At 40.1% G+C, this 17,998-nt stretch overlaps 1 protein-coding gene across 2 annotated transcripts in view; it reads right to left on the reverse strand.

Annotated features, from left to right (window-relative positions):
- Positions 1 to 2,325: 2,325 nt before the first annotated feature.
- Positions 2,326 to 17,998, reverse strand: part of snta1 (syntrophin, alpha 1) — a 36,825-nt gene continuing 21,152 nt past the window's right edge. The window contains exons 3-9 of one of the 2 annotated variants that reach the window (XM_031301938.2): positions 9,770 to 9,965; positions 9,278 to 9,467; positions 8,494 to 8,624; positions 7,843 to 8,039; positions 4,346 to 4,533; positions 3,830 to 3,953; positions 2,326 to 3,738 (exon numbers count right to left, since the gene is read on the reverse strand). In XM_031301938.2, coding sequence (XP_031157798.1) covers positions 3,861 to 3,953; positions 4,346 to 4,533; positions 7,843 to 8,039; positions 8,494 to 8,624; positions 9,278 to 9,467; positions 9,770 to 9,965 — 995 coding nt within the window. In that variant the 3' untranslated portion in view covers positions 2,326 to 3,738; positions 3,830 to 3,860. Of the gene's footprint in view, positions 3,954 to 4,345; positions 4,534 to 7,842; positions 8,040 to 8,493; positions 8,625 to 9,277; positions 9,468 to 9,769; positions 9,966 to 17,998 lie in introns of both variants that reach the window. The other variant, XM_031301937.2, reaches the window with a different exon arrangement.

A 17,998-nucleotide genomic window follows, 5' to 3' on the forward strand; every position in this document is an offset into this window, starting at 1 on the left:
TCTGTCTGGACTTAATAAAACTGTCAGACCACCAACTGGGACTGTTAAATAAAGACTGTGCAGAGGCTATATCTGCAGTCTGAAGCAGCGCAGTGGAACGGATCGTTAAAGACCATGAGATATGACATTAAAACTTGCAGCTGGATATGAAAAGTGCATTAGGAGTGACTTAAAAAAGAACTTTACAAGACTGTTCCAGCAGATAGATGGATGGATAGTCGGGTAGATAGATGGACATTTTTCTTAAATTCTTTTTTTCACAAGAAGTCAGGTTCACTGCAGCTAATTTCACTCCTTTAAATGATTACATTATTACATGTCATTTTAGCTGACGCTTTTATCCAAAGCGACTTACAAGTGCTATATATGTCAGGAGCAACTATGGGTTAAGTGTCTTGCTCAGGGACACATTGGTTGATGCATCGCAGTGGACCCGGATCTCTCACACCAAAGGCATGTGTCATATCCACTGCGCCATCACCACCACATGCATATATATATACTGGTTTGCATTTGAGAATCACCAGGCAATTAAGACGTTAACAAAGAAGTATAAATATGATTTGAGAGTGTGTGCTTGAAAGATAGGTGTCAACTCCACCAATACTTCCTCCAATTTGGATTTTCTTTGATGATGGTGAGCAGTAAATCCAAATTAAGCTTCAAAAGAATCTTTCATGATACAGTGACTGATGTCACTATGCCACTTGTGTGTATATTTTTCTTTAAATGTAACCTAGATATAGTGCAGTATGGATGCATATACTTAATATATGGTATCATGTATTGTCCTAATATTTTGTGGTATGTCACGTGTTTATCGATGCATTCTGGTTATTTAAGATGGGGATGTGCGGGCCTTTTTCATTGTTTTTGCCACTGTGCCTGATGTTACCAAGGCAATATCCATGTTTATGTACAGTGCATAGTTTCACACTTTAAATCCACTGTGATTCTTTTATTTGGCTAAAGGCAGAATAAGCTGAAAACAGAATATTGATTCTATATGGTTGTTGTGGCTAAGATGTTAGCAAACAGATGCCTATTTAACTATCCAGCAGACACAGAACATTAGCATTCATTTGGAGTTGTGTTTTTGGCCACCTGATGAATTTGAGTACTATTCAGTCAGTACTATTCACTCCTTTTAGCTTTGTTTTTGGTTTCCACCAACTCCTGAAGGAGAATCTGGCTCTTAAACTTGCTAAAAGCAACACTAACTTCACCAGCTAGTCGCTTATTTTGTCTGTTTTTGTGCTGGACAGGTAGCGTACAATAGGTTTAGCAGAATGTTTTTTTACAGAAACAGATACCTGCTGCCGCTGCTTTAAAAGAGTGGTGAGAGTGAACCAAAACAGTAAATGTGGGGCCTGGAAAACCAAAACAAAAAGCTGAAAGATGCTAAAATTGCAGTGAAGTGTTTCAACCCGGTCTCACGCCAGTTTATGAAATAGTCACGTTATTTTGATTTATTGATTCGTGTACAGGTCACGATTTTTTTCGTTTATTTTGTGTACAGGTCACGATTTTCGAACATTACCATTTCACGAACTGCCATGACACTGGGCTGCTCTGGGGGACGCAACAACGGGGAAATCAAACGCCACACGCCAGCGACAACGGGACGGACCGCCACACAAGGACACAATCCGTGGTCTCTGTGGCACGCAACAACGGGGACATGAAACGCCACAACAATGGGACGGTTGAGGTTAGGAAAAGAACTGGGAAAGGAACCGTCACACGCAGGACACGCCGACAACAACGGGACGGTTGTGGTTAGAAAGAGAATAACGTGGAAAGGAACTGCAACACGCCGGACGCGATCCCCGGTCTCCTGGGTGAAAGTCCTGTGTTGTTTGACCACTTCAACCAACCTCCCTACGTGGATTTTCTGCTTTTCATACTACTCCCTACCGTTGTCATGCTGTGATCACGAAATATGCTTCCCATTTAAATACATTAAATTAAAATTCTTAATCACCACACGAAAAAACCGACATAATCGTGTCCTGTTCACGAATCAATAGATTCAATAATATAACCATTTCACGAACTGCCATGAGACTGGGCTGAGTGTTTTCACTTTACATCATTTGATAATATAAAGATATCTATTAGTGCAGCTTTAACTGATAAGCTAACACTCTGTAAACCAGATCAATATGTTTCATATTTAAACTAAAAAAATAGTCATTTGCAACCCAAGTGTAGATATGTTCTGTTTTCAGTTGAGCCTCAGTCTTCAGAGAAGCAAATGAAAGGAATAAAATAATCAAGAGTGACATTTATACGGTATCAATAAAGAACATGCAATGTTAACAATAAAAGTTAAGAAAGTTTATTACATGTTTATATACAAACAACCCTGCAAGGCACACCTTTTGTTTAAATAGGAATATACAATACATTTTATTCTTGAAAGCAAACAGGTTTTAGTTTTGAAATATATATTAATACAAGTCTGTTTAGTGTTGGACACAGAGAGAAGGCCCCAAGTTGTGGATGTTTTAGTCAACACAAATAATAGAGAAAAAAAAAACACTTTATGATGTAAACAACTCAACATCTTTTATATGGTAAATTAACATATTTAAATGTTGGACAAATTGTGTAGAAAAATGGACCATCAGTGCCTTCTGATGAAGACAGTGTGTCCTTTGTCATGATTAAAATATGCAGTACAGACAAAAACACCATACTATAAAATCGGTTTATTTAAGAGCTAAACTCTGTACTTGAAAGCTTAACCATAGAGCAGAAGAAGCTTGGCTGGACTGGCACTCTTTCAGCCAAATGTTTGTCATCATTGTAGAACAACCCATGTCGGTAGGACTAAAAACACAAGAGCTCTTATTTTGTACTTCATGTGGGCTGATATGATATGAAACTGCAGAGTCATACTCCCTGACTAAGGCCATCCAGATTCAAGCAAGGTGTATTTTTGTTAGGAAAATTACACGTTATCTAATTTATTGGTTAAGCTTAAACATATTTGCAAAAAAAGCCTTTTATAATAGACTCTGTTATTCATTTATCTTTGTTAGGCCGTGGATAAGCACACTTGAAACAGGGAAGAAGAGAGACAGAGAAGAAAATAAAATAAAAAGCTGTTCAGCTGCAATGAACATATATGTGATTTGGCATTTGGAAGTTATCTTTTTTTCATGAAGAAAAACAGGGTAAACCAGGGCAACCTAGGCATCCACATAAAAAGCATACAGTTATAGTTGTATTCTTTACATTCTTCAGTACAGACTATTGATCATGTATCAGTCATGTCATTCTGTCACCTCGCTGAAGCTGCCTTTATAACAAAAAAAACATTGTCCAACATCAATCAGGACATTTTGTTGTGACTGCTCGCAGCACATAAAGCAAAGATTGAAAGATGAAAGGATGCTCATGACAAAGGCCCGTCGTGACTTATGAAACAAAACTAAACTGAACAACAGGGCGAAAAAACATAAAATGGTTGGGACTTCAAGCTTAGAAACATTAAGATGCAGGCTGTCCTTTACACAGTTTTCCATCATAAAGGGCGATGACCCACCGTAACAGATTTGACAGATGTCAGATCCCTTCAGTGGCTGCTGACTTACTCCATCTGTAAAACCTCTTTACCTTACAACTACAAGTTCAACAAAGGTCCATCAATGTTGCAGCTTTCTCATTTATTCGCCAAGAAATACCAGCAGGTGCCTGACCAGAGATGACCATTTTAGAGGCCTAGAAGGGCTGACAAAGAAGGGGTTAGTCGGCATCTTTTCCTGGGCCACATCCACTGCTGTTTCAGAGTCTTCTGGCTGGGTGTTTTATTGAATATTACTATTGCTGATGTTCCGGACGGTTTGCCATCATCATGCCAGGAGGCCAAGTCGCTTCACCTTAGCAGACAGGAAAGAGTGGATGATGAAGACTATAGTCTTAGGGCAAGAGCGGAGGTCCAGTTGCTGAAAGGATAGATAGAGTTTGAGGAGCAGGAAATGTGAAAGAGAAAAAAAAAGTGAATACATTAAATGTGTCTTCTCATGTCAAGATTACTTCACTTTCATCTCTCCCTTGTTCTCCTCCTGATCTAACAGAAGTGTGTGTAGAGCCATTGCTAACAGTCCTCTAGCTCTGTACTGCGCTGAACTCCCGCCCACTTTCTAGAGGTCCAATCAAATGTGAAGGATTTGTTATGTCCTTCAATCACAAACACTCTCACCAACTGTCCTGTTAGATAACAACAATTTAAGCTAACTTTGCCATATTTAATACAACGGCTCAAATTTATGGTTATAATTTAACAATATTAAAAATGCAAAATGTTGAGAAAGTCCAATGGAAAACAGTAACTTACAATCTCGGCCTCGGGGCCTCCAAAGTCGAGGAACATCATGCGAACTCCATCATCTGAGGACATTCTTAGGCGCTCAAAGGGCTGCTGAAGCAGAATACTTTTCCTGACACCCATCTCTTCTGTGAATAGTGTGAAACCCTCATCAATGTGGACTCCCAGGGTGCACTCCTTCCCATTCCAACTACAGGCTGCCAGGGTAGAAAAGGAAAACAGGGCTTACATAGAGGAAGGTAATGTAATGATTTTCCAACTCACAGCTCAAATTGTTCTCAAATAAATCTGGATTTATTACATATTTCTTGTGCACTCATGTTGTTGTGAGCTCAGTGTTACAGTGTTGATACAGAGCCCAGAATTCTTGGACGTATCCTATGAATGTGACACTGAAATGATAACAATACGATTCAAATTATGGTTATTGTTAAGATAAGATAATAGGTCTTAGTTAAATGGAACACTAAAATAAGACCATTTAAAGGGGTGATAGAATGCAAAACCGATTTTACCTTGTCATAGTTGAATAACGACAATTCGGTGGGTAAATAGGACATACATAGAAGCTCAAAATCCCATTGATACCCCTATCCTCTGCAAATCTCACATTTTGAAACTGCCGCTGAAAACGGGCGAATCTCAACAAAGCTGGAAGCTGATGTCAGCATCCCAGCTCCTAGTCTTTGTCACGCCCCAACATTTGCATAGGCTACACCACTGACCTGAGGTCAGTTTAGTCTTCTGAATCTAGCTAGGTCATGAAGAACTCCAGAGGTCCGCTATTTAATTACTAAATTCACTTATGAGACTTTTTTATGTGAGAAATCAACTATGTAGAGGTCAAATATGGGCCGTTTTACGAAAATTGATGGCTAATTGCAAATTTTGTCCGACTGTGTGTCGCAGTTCAGCAGGAGCTCAGCAGGCTACGTGACAGCGGCTGGTGCTGCCTCTCCGCCCGGCGTGTCCTACTTCATAGACTCGCTGTGAGCTAGCTGGATCTTCGTCACGAAGGGAAGCCAGCGGCGCTCCATACCCGTGCAAAGTCACCGGTTCTGGGTTACTGGACTACAAAATGCCAAGGCCCTGATGGAGCTCCAGGGCCTGCAGCTAGCCGTGATTCATAGGATTGAAGGGACAGTAGCAGCTAACAAAATCCCTAATGTTCACAAAAATGCATTAAATTGAAATCGGACACCATAGTTAGCTTTATAAGACCTTGGGGTAAATGTTATATAAGTGGCGTGACGAAATTCAAACTGTAAATAGACTTTAATTATGCCGAAAGTGAAGCTAACTAGCTAGCCGCAATCTGTACACATAGGATTGAAGGGACAGTAGCAGCTAATGAAATCCCTAATGTTCACAAAAATGCATTAAATTGAAATCGGACACCATAGTTAGCTTTATAAGACCTTGGGGTATATGTTATATAAGCCAGCCAGCTCCGCGGAGCCCCGAGCCCCAGTAGTCCAGTAGCCGAGAAACGGTGACTTTCACTGGGTATGGAGGTTGCCGTTTTCTCGTCAGACTGTGTGGAGCTCCTAAAGTCCTCCTATAACTTTGCCGTGTCTGAAATATGAGACCTGCTGTCTCGTCTCCAATGTGTTTCTATGGGGTTCACTCAAACCAATCAGTGCGCAGCTCATCTAAATATTCATGAGCATACCATATTTGGAAGAAAAGCTCTTGTTCCAAATAGAGCCATATTCACAGGGTAGATAAGGGCCTAATAAAATAGCATTCGGGCAATTTTCAGCCCAACCAATGTTACATACACTATTAGGAGACCTTAAGGAACAGTGTGAAATACCCTATATAATCATTCTATCACCCCTTTAAGGTTTTAGAAATGCTTGCACCACCCCATGCTACCAGCAGAGGGCAGTGTAACAGCATTACTAAACTGCACCGACCTGATTGCTGTCTCACTAGTTAGGATTACTAAATTTCCAGAAGAAACGTTGATGACTAAAATGCAGAATCTGGATCATGGAAGTGAAAAGAGTTACAGACATAGGCTTATAAGACACCATATATACAGATGTACTTGAAATAAAAATAAAAAATATGTTCCCTCCTCTCAAGCTCTTTATAAAAACCTATTACCAAAGGCTTTCCTTTCTAAAAACCCAGTTCAAGTCTTTCATAAACATGCAGGCAAAATAAATCTCCAGAGATTGAGGACATTTTACTAAAGACTACAGTTCCTCAATCACTGTGCAAGAAACAATACATAGTAACTCCTAATCCTGCTTTGTGAGACAGGCCGCTTTTATGGAGTAAAATGTTTGTGTGTTTGTATGTTCTCTGTTGAATAGAAACCACGTCTTGTGCCCAGACAGTAATTGTTTGGATTAAAAAGATTTGAGGTATGTTCACAGATATGATTGAGGAGTTTGATCAATATAATCAGCATTTCTGATTGTCATCAGATCAGAATTGAAAACATAGGAGTGTTATATAATGCATGACACAAACATCTTTAGAAGCTTGCCTTGCATTAGTCAGTGTAAAATACCTGTCAATCAATTTTAGAGTGACAGCAGTGTTGTGTTTCGAGTTATGGTTGAGGTGGAGTTAAAACACTGCAGACCGCTGATTGGTCAGAAACAATTGTCACTAGTGAGGCACAGGACTTCCTGCACAAACTTGCAATTTTTAAAATAGCCAAGCTACCGTCAATTGCGCGAGCGACTACGCCGCACACTACGCCGCACACTACGCCGCACACTATGCCGCACACTATGCCGTACAATTGAAATAACTGGCACCTCAACACAATTATTTCTTATGCACTTTGGTATAGAACTGATATGCCTCTTATCATGTGGCATGTAGTCTCACTTTGCCAGACTTTCCTCCACCGTGGTGCTGCGGAGGAGGGTCTGGCTATGCCACACAGCATTCCGGGATGGGAGAAAAACGTGCTCTGGTTTATTGGCATTTCTGTAAACCAATCACAATCCTCTTGGGTGGTGCTAAGCACCGGGAAGAGCCACGGTGCCACTGCAAAATAGCCTCAGGAAGGAACTTGTGTTGGTGGAACGTGAACGTTCAAACGTTGTTTTAGTCGGGTAACAAAAAACCCATTTCTGCAATCCAGACAGCTGAAGGCTGTCTGGATTTACCCTGCAGAGATCTGAGGAACAGTTAATCATAGTCCTCATAAATCCACTGGAGTTTAAAATACTAACACAAAGGAAGCCCAAGGCAACGGATATCCGGCCTAAATGAGTGAAATACGGCGGAATTTCCGTTGGCAATGGAGCAATCCCAAAAGTGGAATGTCGAGGATATAGACTGTGGCAAATAACATTTAGTGAATGTATCAAAACAAACTTGCAGTGCCATGAGAAGAGGGTGACCCCAGTGGGAGTCAGACCTTGAACCTTGGTTGCGTCATTCAGAACAAAATTTAAATGTTTCTACTCGTAGGTGAAGGAAGTGTGTAACAGGAGTGAAGATTGAACTGGAAGTCAAACAAATCTCTGTATCAGTACCCGTGGTGACCTCCTTGATGAGCTCAGCAGCATTATGGCAACCCTCCACCAGCAGATGAGTCCAGGTGGACAGCTCCTTGGCAGAATCCACTCTGAACACATGGGTCTCCACCCCTTGCTTAGTGCCAGAACGCAGGCCAAATGAGAGGTCAGAGTCCAGGAGAGGAGAACTTTTTCCTGGGCCAGAGTGGACCAGTCTGAAGGGGAGAGGAGAAAGTATGAGAAGAACGTGGATGAGAAAGAGGGTAACTAAGATTCATAGGAAAGGATGAGCCAGAAGAGCAAATGAAGGGGTATGCATGTTTGTGTGTTACAGATGTAAAAAAGTGAGATGTGGAGTGCACAGGAGAGAAAGAAGGGAATGAAAAACACATGAGTCATAGAGTCTGGTTCCACTAATGTTTTCCAAATGAATGTGACATTATGAGGCAAAATGTCCAACGATCCAGTAATGGAAAGAGTGAGCTTGTGCTCTCCAGACTGGGCCAAAACAAGCAACGGAAAGGTCTGTTAACTCAAAACTGGGCTGCTCAGGGTGGAGGACAGAAATGTATTAAATGCCAAATGTGCTATGTGTGCTAAGTGTGTTAATAAATATTGAGTACTGTATGAGGTGTATGTGTATATACACAGGCATTTGTGTATTTGAACCTGGTAGCAATAAGCGGGTGACTCTTGGTGGGGCTGCTGAGGCTCTCTTTGCTTTCAGGCAAGCAGGGATACAGGAGCAGGTCTCTGTCGGTCAACATGGCCAGTACTGGTTTCTCTGGACCCTGGGTCACCTGCACAGTTGTAGCAGAGTTGAATAAATCATTTAAACTCACTCATAGGGTACTTAGGATTACTATACATGGCACATTTTTGACAGTAAGGTTATGAATCTTAGATCCAGTTGTTACACAGCCGTAAATGAACTTGTGTGCATGTGTACTTCCAGTAGTTTTGTGCTGCTGCATTTACTTTAAGACACGATTCAACTTTGGTTTTATTTCAGTTAGCCTAATAGCTGGTTTGATTTGCATTGAGAGATGATTTTATGTTAAGTACCCCATGCCAATCTCTAGGTATGGTGAAGGGTATGTGATGATGTGGGGCTATTTTAATTCCAAAGGCCAAGGGAATTTTATCAGGATGCATAGTATCCTGGATCCATGAAATAACTGGCCTTTAAAAATAAAAATCTGCCTGCCTCTATGGGAATTTAACATTGGGGTGTACTTACTTATGCCCCCTGTATTTTAACATTTATTTATTTACGATACATTATTCATTCACAAAGAAAATTGGTGTCCTTAAAGATTGGATTTTTCCTCATTTTTTTAATTAAGGCATTAAGATCAATTTGCAAAAGATGATTTTTTTTATTCCTCTTTTTAGTCAACTTTAGCATAGGTGTCCTAATTTTTTCACATGACTATAAGTCTGTATTCTGTACCTGCTCTGTAATCCAGCCCAGATGTTTGACCTCCATGCCAAGGTGCATGCTCTTCATCTCCTCCTTCACTTGTGGTAAAAGGTAGGCAGCACCAGTCTGGATGGCATTGTACCAGGACTGAGCCATGGCTGGGTCTTTTGCCCGCAGAAACACAAAGTTCTTTCTGCTGGACGAAATCACCTCGAAATACCTGGCAGATGAGATAAGAGGAAGAGAGAGGGAGGCAAGCAGGGATACAAAAAAAATAGATAAAAGGGGCAGTAAGAGAAACAAAACACAAATGGCAAAGAGAGAAAAGCTTGAGGATGAAGAGGAAGTTTCAGATTACATAACAAAGAGAATATGTGAATGATATGGGATAAGAAGTCCATTTTACAATATTCTCTCTGATCCAATTTGTTATTTTCAGGTTGAGATCTGTCAGACTTTTTTTCTTGAGGAAAGTATAAACTGAAAATCGAAATATTATGTCAAACTTCTAACATGCTGTACCTGTTTTCTGTGTCCGGGGGGCACTGTTTTCGTAACACCTGGCACATCTTCAGCGGGATGCTGCGGGGCTCCTTCATCTCAGCAGGTGAGAGTTCAGTGCCCCTCTGCGGAGTGGAGGGGGGAGAATCCCAGGGGAGGGCCGCCCCAGGGGACCCCGAGTTTTTAAAGAAAGCCGACATCTCCTTGATGTACTTCACTGAAGCAAAGCGAGAGTGTGAGAAAGAGAATTAGATAAACGGGCAGAAGGCAAGAGGACAAAGGGAAAAGGGAAAAGGAATTTGGAATATGAATATGGAGCCTTCAGGTTCGGAGATGAGTTGAAAGCTGAAGCAGTACATTAACAGCTTTAAAAAGAAATTCATGTGAAAGAAATTCTTTGCCTCTTCAGATTTCTCCGCTTTTCTGAAGTGCTTATTATGCTCTTTCATGATGAAAAAAATATTCCTAACATGGCAAATAGGGATGATTTTTCTTCTGACCAATAGCCGATCCTCATTAACAGATCATTACCGTTAACAAGAAGGCAACTGAGTCCCAGTTCACCCATCCGGGAGAAGTAGCAGCCACATGTTGCGTGCATTGTCGTGGACACATGCAGCCTCTTTCCCAGGACGTTTCTACCGCATCAATGCAAGGTTGTCAGCTGTGTGTCTGCCTTGCATACTCTGTGTTAGTAGGAAAGCCGATTTCATCGATATAGTCGGTGGCATATTATTGTCACGCAACAAGTTGTGAGCACCGCCCAGCAATCGGTCATGACAGCAACAAACTTAGCAGAAAAAAAAGAGTTTTATGTTTTAAGCTCTATAAAAGGCACGTGTGGTTGCATGTCGCCCCCATGAGTTGTTTTTAAGAAATAGATTGTATAACCTACTTTTCTTTTACCAGGCAACACACCTTTTTTAAAAAAAAAAAACTGTTTAACTGATAGTATTAAATAGGTCAGAATTCGTATTGTCGGTTAACAATTAAACGGTTAAGTATAAACATCCCGAATGGCAAATGTTTCTTACTATCTATAGCTATATAGTAAACACCCATATAGTATGATTTACTGAAAAAAACAAAAACACAACGGCTGGAGTTAGTTAGTTAGTTAGTGAATATATATATATATATATATATATTTTTTCTTTAATGTTGTGTTTTTGTTGTATGTGGGTGATTCTGGCATGGGAGGGCCTGTCTTGAGCACCAGCTGGAGGCAGAGAAGGGATGTGGTTTCCTCCAGTTGTGCACTGACACTGTGTGGCACGGGTGAGGTGTTGGGGAATACACAAGCCATATTCTAAATCTCTTCATAATTGTCATTTATAATCTAACTGAATTGTTTAGTAATTTGTATTAATCAGATTTTTGCATTCATGTGCTTTGTGGGGTTTTTTAATCTTGGGTTTTGTGTGTTATCGCTGCACAACCAATTGCCCTTTGGGGACAAATAAAGTGATTCATTGACAGAAATTGAAATTGGTTCATTACAGCCTATAATCAACTATCAACAGTGGTACTTGTGTTGTCATGCCGACACGAGTCAATGCGGTCAAAGCGACAATGACTGTTGTGTACTCTGTATGACTGACAGTGGCATCCATACATCCATAATTACAGGGAACAGGTGGGTTAAGAGCACATAACTACACTGTGGGATAGAAATTACACTATTCTGAAATCTAATTACAACATTTTTTCCATGTGATATATTTATTTAGGATAATATTGTACCCTATATTTTTTTATGAATTCCTCATAATTAAAAAATAAAATGATTAACAAATTATTTATGCTCTTCTTGGTTTGTTTCCAGATAACTGGTCCTATATTATTTCATAACTAGTGTGTTAGTAAAAAAGGTGTTACCTAATAAGTATTTATTACAAGATCTTATTACAAGAGTTGTTGCCCCGCACTTCATATTTTGTTCCAGCTTTAGACCATATTCATTATTTAAGTGGCCTCTAATTGTAAAATCTGGACCATAATTACTTTAACATTTTTATTAAAAAATACAATAATTCAAAATGAATTGTGTTGTTTTCCAAATACTACAATATTGCAACTCATGATTTATAAGAATTATATTATATTGTTTTTTTTTATTATATTATATATATTCTTTGGCATCGCCCAGCTCTATTCTGCTCACATCTCCTTTTAAATGCCTTTACCTTCCACACACCCACACACCCACACACACACACACACACACACACACACACACACACACACACCCACACACACACACACACACACAGCTCCAGTCCGATAGACTGTGGTATGAGTTTGGCAGAAGTAGCCACTCCTGGACTAAAAATAGCCCAGAGGACATGGCAAGGCATGAGGCTGAAGGCTGAGCTTTGGTTTCACTGGGGAAGTGCAAAGTGATCTTGCACAGTACAAGAGGCATGTAGTCAGAGGGCAAGCAGAAGAGTCACAGAACAGGACAAGAGGAGTGAGAGAGTGGGCTTCCACCATTCCCAAAATAGCGCGACTGCCAGCCAGTCAGTCAGTCTGTCTGCCAGCCATACAGTTATTTTGTTAAAACTAGAAGCAGTACATCATATCTATGACTGTGTAGTGGCTCTTTCTCTCTAATGGTTTTATTTCACTACAAACAGTGTACTAGTAATTCTGATTTTACATTCTTCTCTTGTATCAGGAGGTGGCAGAGTGATTAAAGAGAGGGTCAAAGGTCACAAAAGGGTCCATCTGAAATGTCTTTGAGAAACAACTCTGAGCACCCCTAACACTTTCTAACTCACTGACATTCAATCTGTAACACTGCTTGTTTCATCTGTCGATTTAAGCAATGGCTTTAGCTTTCACACATAGGACTCTATTGTGGAAAAGTGTCATGTTGATTCGGTTCAAAAGGACACGACCGCTATGGATGTAAAGCTCACACGATTGGCATCTAGCCTGAGCTGGCGATTATGAGCAAGGCGAGAGATTGTTCACTTGTTATCTCGTCCTTGGCACGGTGAAACAACAGTTATCATATTTTAGTGTCAAACCAAGCCATCTCCAGACATTCTTATAAAAGCAATCTCTCATTTCAGTCTTATCTGCCACTTCAAGATCCAAGTCCCAAAATGTCACTTTCTTGTCTCCCATGATTGGTTCTAATGCTATATGCAGAAATGTCAAATGTAAAAATAAATAAAACTGTGTGCTTTTAATATCAAAGTAACTGCATGTACTCGCATGTGAGCACTGTTCAAAAACCATGCAGAAATGTTGCATGGTCTGAAGCAGGAAAACTACCAGAACAATGTTTATGGAAAAAAAGACTTTTTCAAACGTGGTGATGCCAACATTTACAGTAAAACTGAGAATTTCAGGACTAAAGTGCATGTCTGAAGGGGGATTAGGTGGCTGCAGAAAAGGGCATGATCTAAATGCTAAAAACTATAAACACACAGCAGCTCCTCTGAGTAAGCAGAATGTTCACTGTCTTCCCGTCTGCAAACTCTTCTTCCTTTGAAAACTTCTTCTTTCTCAGTAATATTGTCCTAGATCTCTAATCTGCAATATTTCCCTCTCTCCCTCTCTCCAGAGATGAGGTCAGTTCCCTTCTCAGTCTGATGTGGGAAGTGGATCATTTCTCTCAAATCTACTGTCTAAAGAATCTGAGAAAATCACTGAGAAAAATGACTTTTTCCCCACTTTGGATTTAGAGTATTAAAACTGACTCAAATACTCTCTCTGTCCCCCCATCTCTCTCCCTGTTTCACTCACTCACTTACTCACTGATTGTGATCTACCAGTATGGTTTCCACAAACATTTATGACACGCACACAGTCTGGGTTTATCACAAACATTTGCTCACACACTTACATGGCTAATTACATATGCAAACACACATAAATTAGCACAAAAAGTAATGCATATCCAAAAATGTATTTATGGTGTGGAATCCCAATTCCTGAGTATCGAGCCTCAGTGCTTTTTTAGTGTCCGAGGAGCGGCGAGGACAGAGTTCTGAAAGCTGGCTCAGATTTGTACTCTTTTTACTTGTTCTTTAGCAGATAGTTTTTTCCCAATTATAAACTGTACGCATTTCTTTCATGACTGCTTGTGTTTAAATGACATTTAAGAATTCGGACATTTTGGTTGGATAAAGAAAAGGGATTTTATTCTTCAAAGAAACGGGAAAGAAAGTTTTGCTTAATCTTGTATTGGTACCAAAATGCAGGTATCATATCGGCACTGCTATAGCACATTTTATACAGCCTTATACAGTAGGTATCCCAGTAGGGTATGAAGGACCTGAGTGTAAAATCACTTCTTCATTACCACTGTTTTTTGTTCAATTCCCCGCCGCACTAACATTACGTACATGACCCTAATGCATTTGAAGGGTCTACAAAATTTTATTTCTCCCTTTTCTACCAGAGAATGTCACTTGTTTACTTGCCTCATTTACACTATGCAGAATCAGCTCAAAGTACCATAACAGGTTTTTTTTTTGCATTTGTAGACAAAACCAGATACATTGGGGATGTGTAGACTGGGAACACGGAAGCAGTGAGCAACCGATACGTACCAGCTACAGCTTTGAAGTAGCTGTCAACTTGCATACGTAATGTTTCATGGAAATGAGCTTCTGTCCATTTGTTCCTGTGCCAACCCATTGATGTTTATACCATGGGGTAGCCAACTGCTTCCTTGTTGCTGGACCGAGGCCATTCAAAATTGATGTGGTCAATCTCAATATGGCAGGCCAGGCCACACAACTGGGAATGGAAATGGGACTGCCTACATTATTGTGGAATACAAGTGGAAGTCATCATAGAAGATATCCTGAGCCCTGCAAGGATACTGAATAAGAAAGAGCTGCAGGTTTTCTCAAAGACTGGCACTTCAAAGATTGGTTATCTGTATATGATAAGGATGTCTCAGTCATGCAACTAGTGCTACACTTTAAATAATAAAAGTTTCTTAAGAACATTGTGGGAGAAAGTCAGGAGTGAGAAAGCAAGCGTAGCTGTAGTGCTAATATCTGGCACGTAAACAGTGTTCCATTCTCAGTGGTCATTATTCTTTATTATGTAAGACTGAGTTTATGTTTGCGATTCATGCTGCACAAACTGCAGAATAGAATAGGCTGGGAAAAAGCACCAATCATAGCAAGTATAAGTAGATTTACTTTTGTAAAGAGGCTTCACTATTATCCCAAAAAACGATAGGGACATGATCTCATTGGCGTTTCCCAGATTAGAAATGTCAGGCATTAGCTGTGGCTCCACGTAACAAATCGGACAAGATAGTGCTGAATGAAAAGGAGAGGAGAGGGATGGAGAATCGAGGGGCAGAAGTAAAGGAATGAACAACATGGAAAAGAGAGAGAGACAGGAAGAAAAAGATTGAGAGAGAGTAAGACAGGCGATACAGAGAGACCAAACATACAGTTAAGCTCAGCCAGAAATGTAGCCATGAATACCAGTGGCGGCACATTCAATACAGAGCTAAAATTAGCTGAGATGGCACTGTTATTACTTTAGCTTATCTGGCAGCCAGCGAAACTACTTTTGTACTGTGTGCGTGCACGTGCGTGTGTGTGTGCACGAGGAGTTCCTTTGCTTCTTTTGCAGAATCTGCCACTAAGCTTTTCCTGCTAAAGTCTTTACATTGAACCTCACAAATCCTGACCAGACATTTTCAGCCAATTCAGTTTTGACACAATTCACTTAACAGTGGTTTTGAAAAGCTTTTTCTATTTACAGTCCAAAATGCCAAAGCACGAGTTTAAATTTTCAAACTGTGCTAAGCCAATACTCTCCATTGTGTTCACACACACACACACACACACACACACACACACAAACAGGTATCTAAACAGAAAACCAGTAAGTTGATGTAGTTGGAAATCATTAATATGCTTCAAAACATTCAGTCAAAAGTGCCATTAGCTTGTAAAAGGCAAAACAATGCTCTAAAGCTAAACCCCCCCCTCGGCAACTGGTTACCGTGGGAGCTGCTGGAATGCCATTGGCCAGTCAGCGACCTCAGAAGCATGCTGTTGGCGCTGTCATCCATGTCGGACAAAGAATGTCCCAATGTTACACCAGCAACAAGGAAAAATGTCTTGGGCCAAAACAACATCATAAACAACTGCAAAATAACAGGAACACTTGCTGTTTTCATTCTGTAAATTGAGGTCAATCGAGGTAAAAGAAAATTACAGCCATTACTGAGCCCCCTTAAAAAGTCTGCCAATCGTAAATTAGATGGTGTATAAAATTAGGATTTTGAGACAGTAAAGATGGGGATTGTGCAAAAGCGGATGCAACTAAATATTAGAAAGATGTCGCTTATATTTTACAGATTTAGTAACCAAACTTACGCATGCAAACAACGGAACATGTGGCGAGTTCAGCGTAACCGACACAACAGTATAGACATTGTTATCAGCCAACGTTGAATAATTTCAGATCACATGTTGGCAGATAAATTACAGAAATTGCAGTACAGAGTATAGTATACTGATTAAAGCAGCTTTAAAGGGATTCTTATGAAAAATGTTTGTTCATGTTACAAACCTAATAACATTTGTTAATATTCACATCAGTCTAAAAAATGTATCATCAGTCAGGCTCTATTGTGCAGTGAAATGCATGGTTTTCTACTCTGACTTACCAAACCCTCAGGTGGTTTTAATGTCTGTTCTGAGGCATGTGAGAACATGTGGAAATGAAAAAGTGTACATCCATGCCTTCTTTCAGGGATCTATAAATGTAATAAATGTCAGGTTTATGTGTCCCCAGTGTTTCGCTGATTAATGTGTGTCTCTGTCTGGCAGCATCAGTCAACGGAAAATTTCCCCTGTTCTGAATGATTTAGATAAGTTCATTGTTCCTATAGCCCATCTCATTAAAATCATGGATGAATGCCAACCTTGGTGGGGTATAAGGCATGGCATGAGAGAGACTGAGGGCAGAGCACACCAAATCAGACTTTAAAACTAATTTACATACTGCCAAGCACACTTTACTTTGCATAGTGTGTCAGGAGAGTTAATTATCCTAATTCAACAAAGTGAAAGTGAAGGAAACTTTAGCAGGATCTGGCAGAGGACAAGAACAGAGCGGAAGGGAGGTTGAGCGACATATCCACTTTACTTTCCAGCTTTTTTTTTTTTTTTTTTTTGCGTCTGGAGAACTGTTTCCATTTTTAGGGTTCATGTATATTTGCCTGGTGTGATTCAAAGCACTAACTTGCTGTGCGACTTATGAACCTCATTTGCAGTGTGTTCTCTTCTATAATCAGTCAAATGAAAGTGATGTTAACATGTGATTCTCAATTTATAAATAGCGATGGGCTTTGGAAGAAAACTGAAATACTTTATAAATGTCACTGAAAAGTTACACAATGCATAATATAGACAAAATAGTGGGTTATTATGGACAAGTGTATATATGAAATTCTAAGTATCCATATTGAAAATTCAGCGGTGAAAGGAATAATAGATTTAGGTTGGCTGGTACATCGGCAGTTTTTTAGAAATGCTGAAAAAGTCATTCATCTTTTTTATTTATTTTGTTTGTATGTATGTATGTATTTTATTCTGAAAAAGGGCTGCATACACACTTTCCCATGCCCCCCAGTTCCTCCATCCCCTACATGCACATGCTGCACAATACTGTGAGATGGTTCAGTGGAGTCTAAGCCTGTAATGAAGTGAGAGAGTGGCACAAAGACTGGGCCAACAATTTATCAGGGGCCCCGGACCAGGGCAGTGGGGTTCAGAGGGGGCCAGTTAAGCAAACTTGACGCCACAGAGGGAGAGAGGCTCTGAGGGAAAGTTGTGATTTAATAAAGCTATGTTATTTTTGTGGGTTAATCCATTCCCTCGCTTGAGTCTAAGCACAATGTCATCATGGGCCAGCAGCTCTGAAGGAAAAGGAGACAAGCTTTGTGCCCAGAGGGTTAGAGGTTTCACAGCAGGGACGCACAGAGAAATTTAGTACAGAAACAGTAAATACAGTACATCCAAGAGAGTGCAGGAGAAGATGAGTGGTGTGGACAGGAATTATTCTATGATTACATCCCATGACAGTTTGATTTAAATACACACGCATTTTAAATGGACTTTTTTGCTCCTTCTCGGCTGTTTCTGTTCAGTTTTTGAGAGAGTAATATATAGTGGCAGTGCAAAAAAGAATTTATATTAATTTGCTTTTCGTGAAAACAAAGCATTTATATTACTTTACACTCACTCTAACCACACA

Source organism: Sander lucioperca, chromosome 6 (genome assembly GCF_008315115.2).
Source record: "Sander lucioperca isolate FBNREF2018 chromosome 6, SLUC_FBN_1.2, whole genome shotgun sequence".
Taxonomy (NCBI): Eukaryota; Metazoa; Chordata; class Actinopteri; order Perciformes; family Percidae; genus Sander; species Sander lucioperca.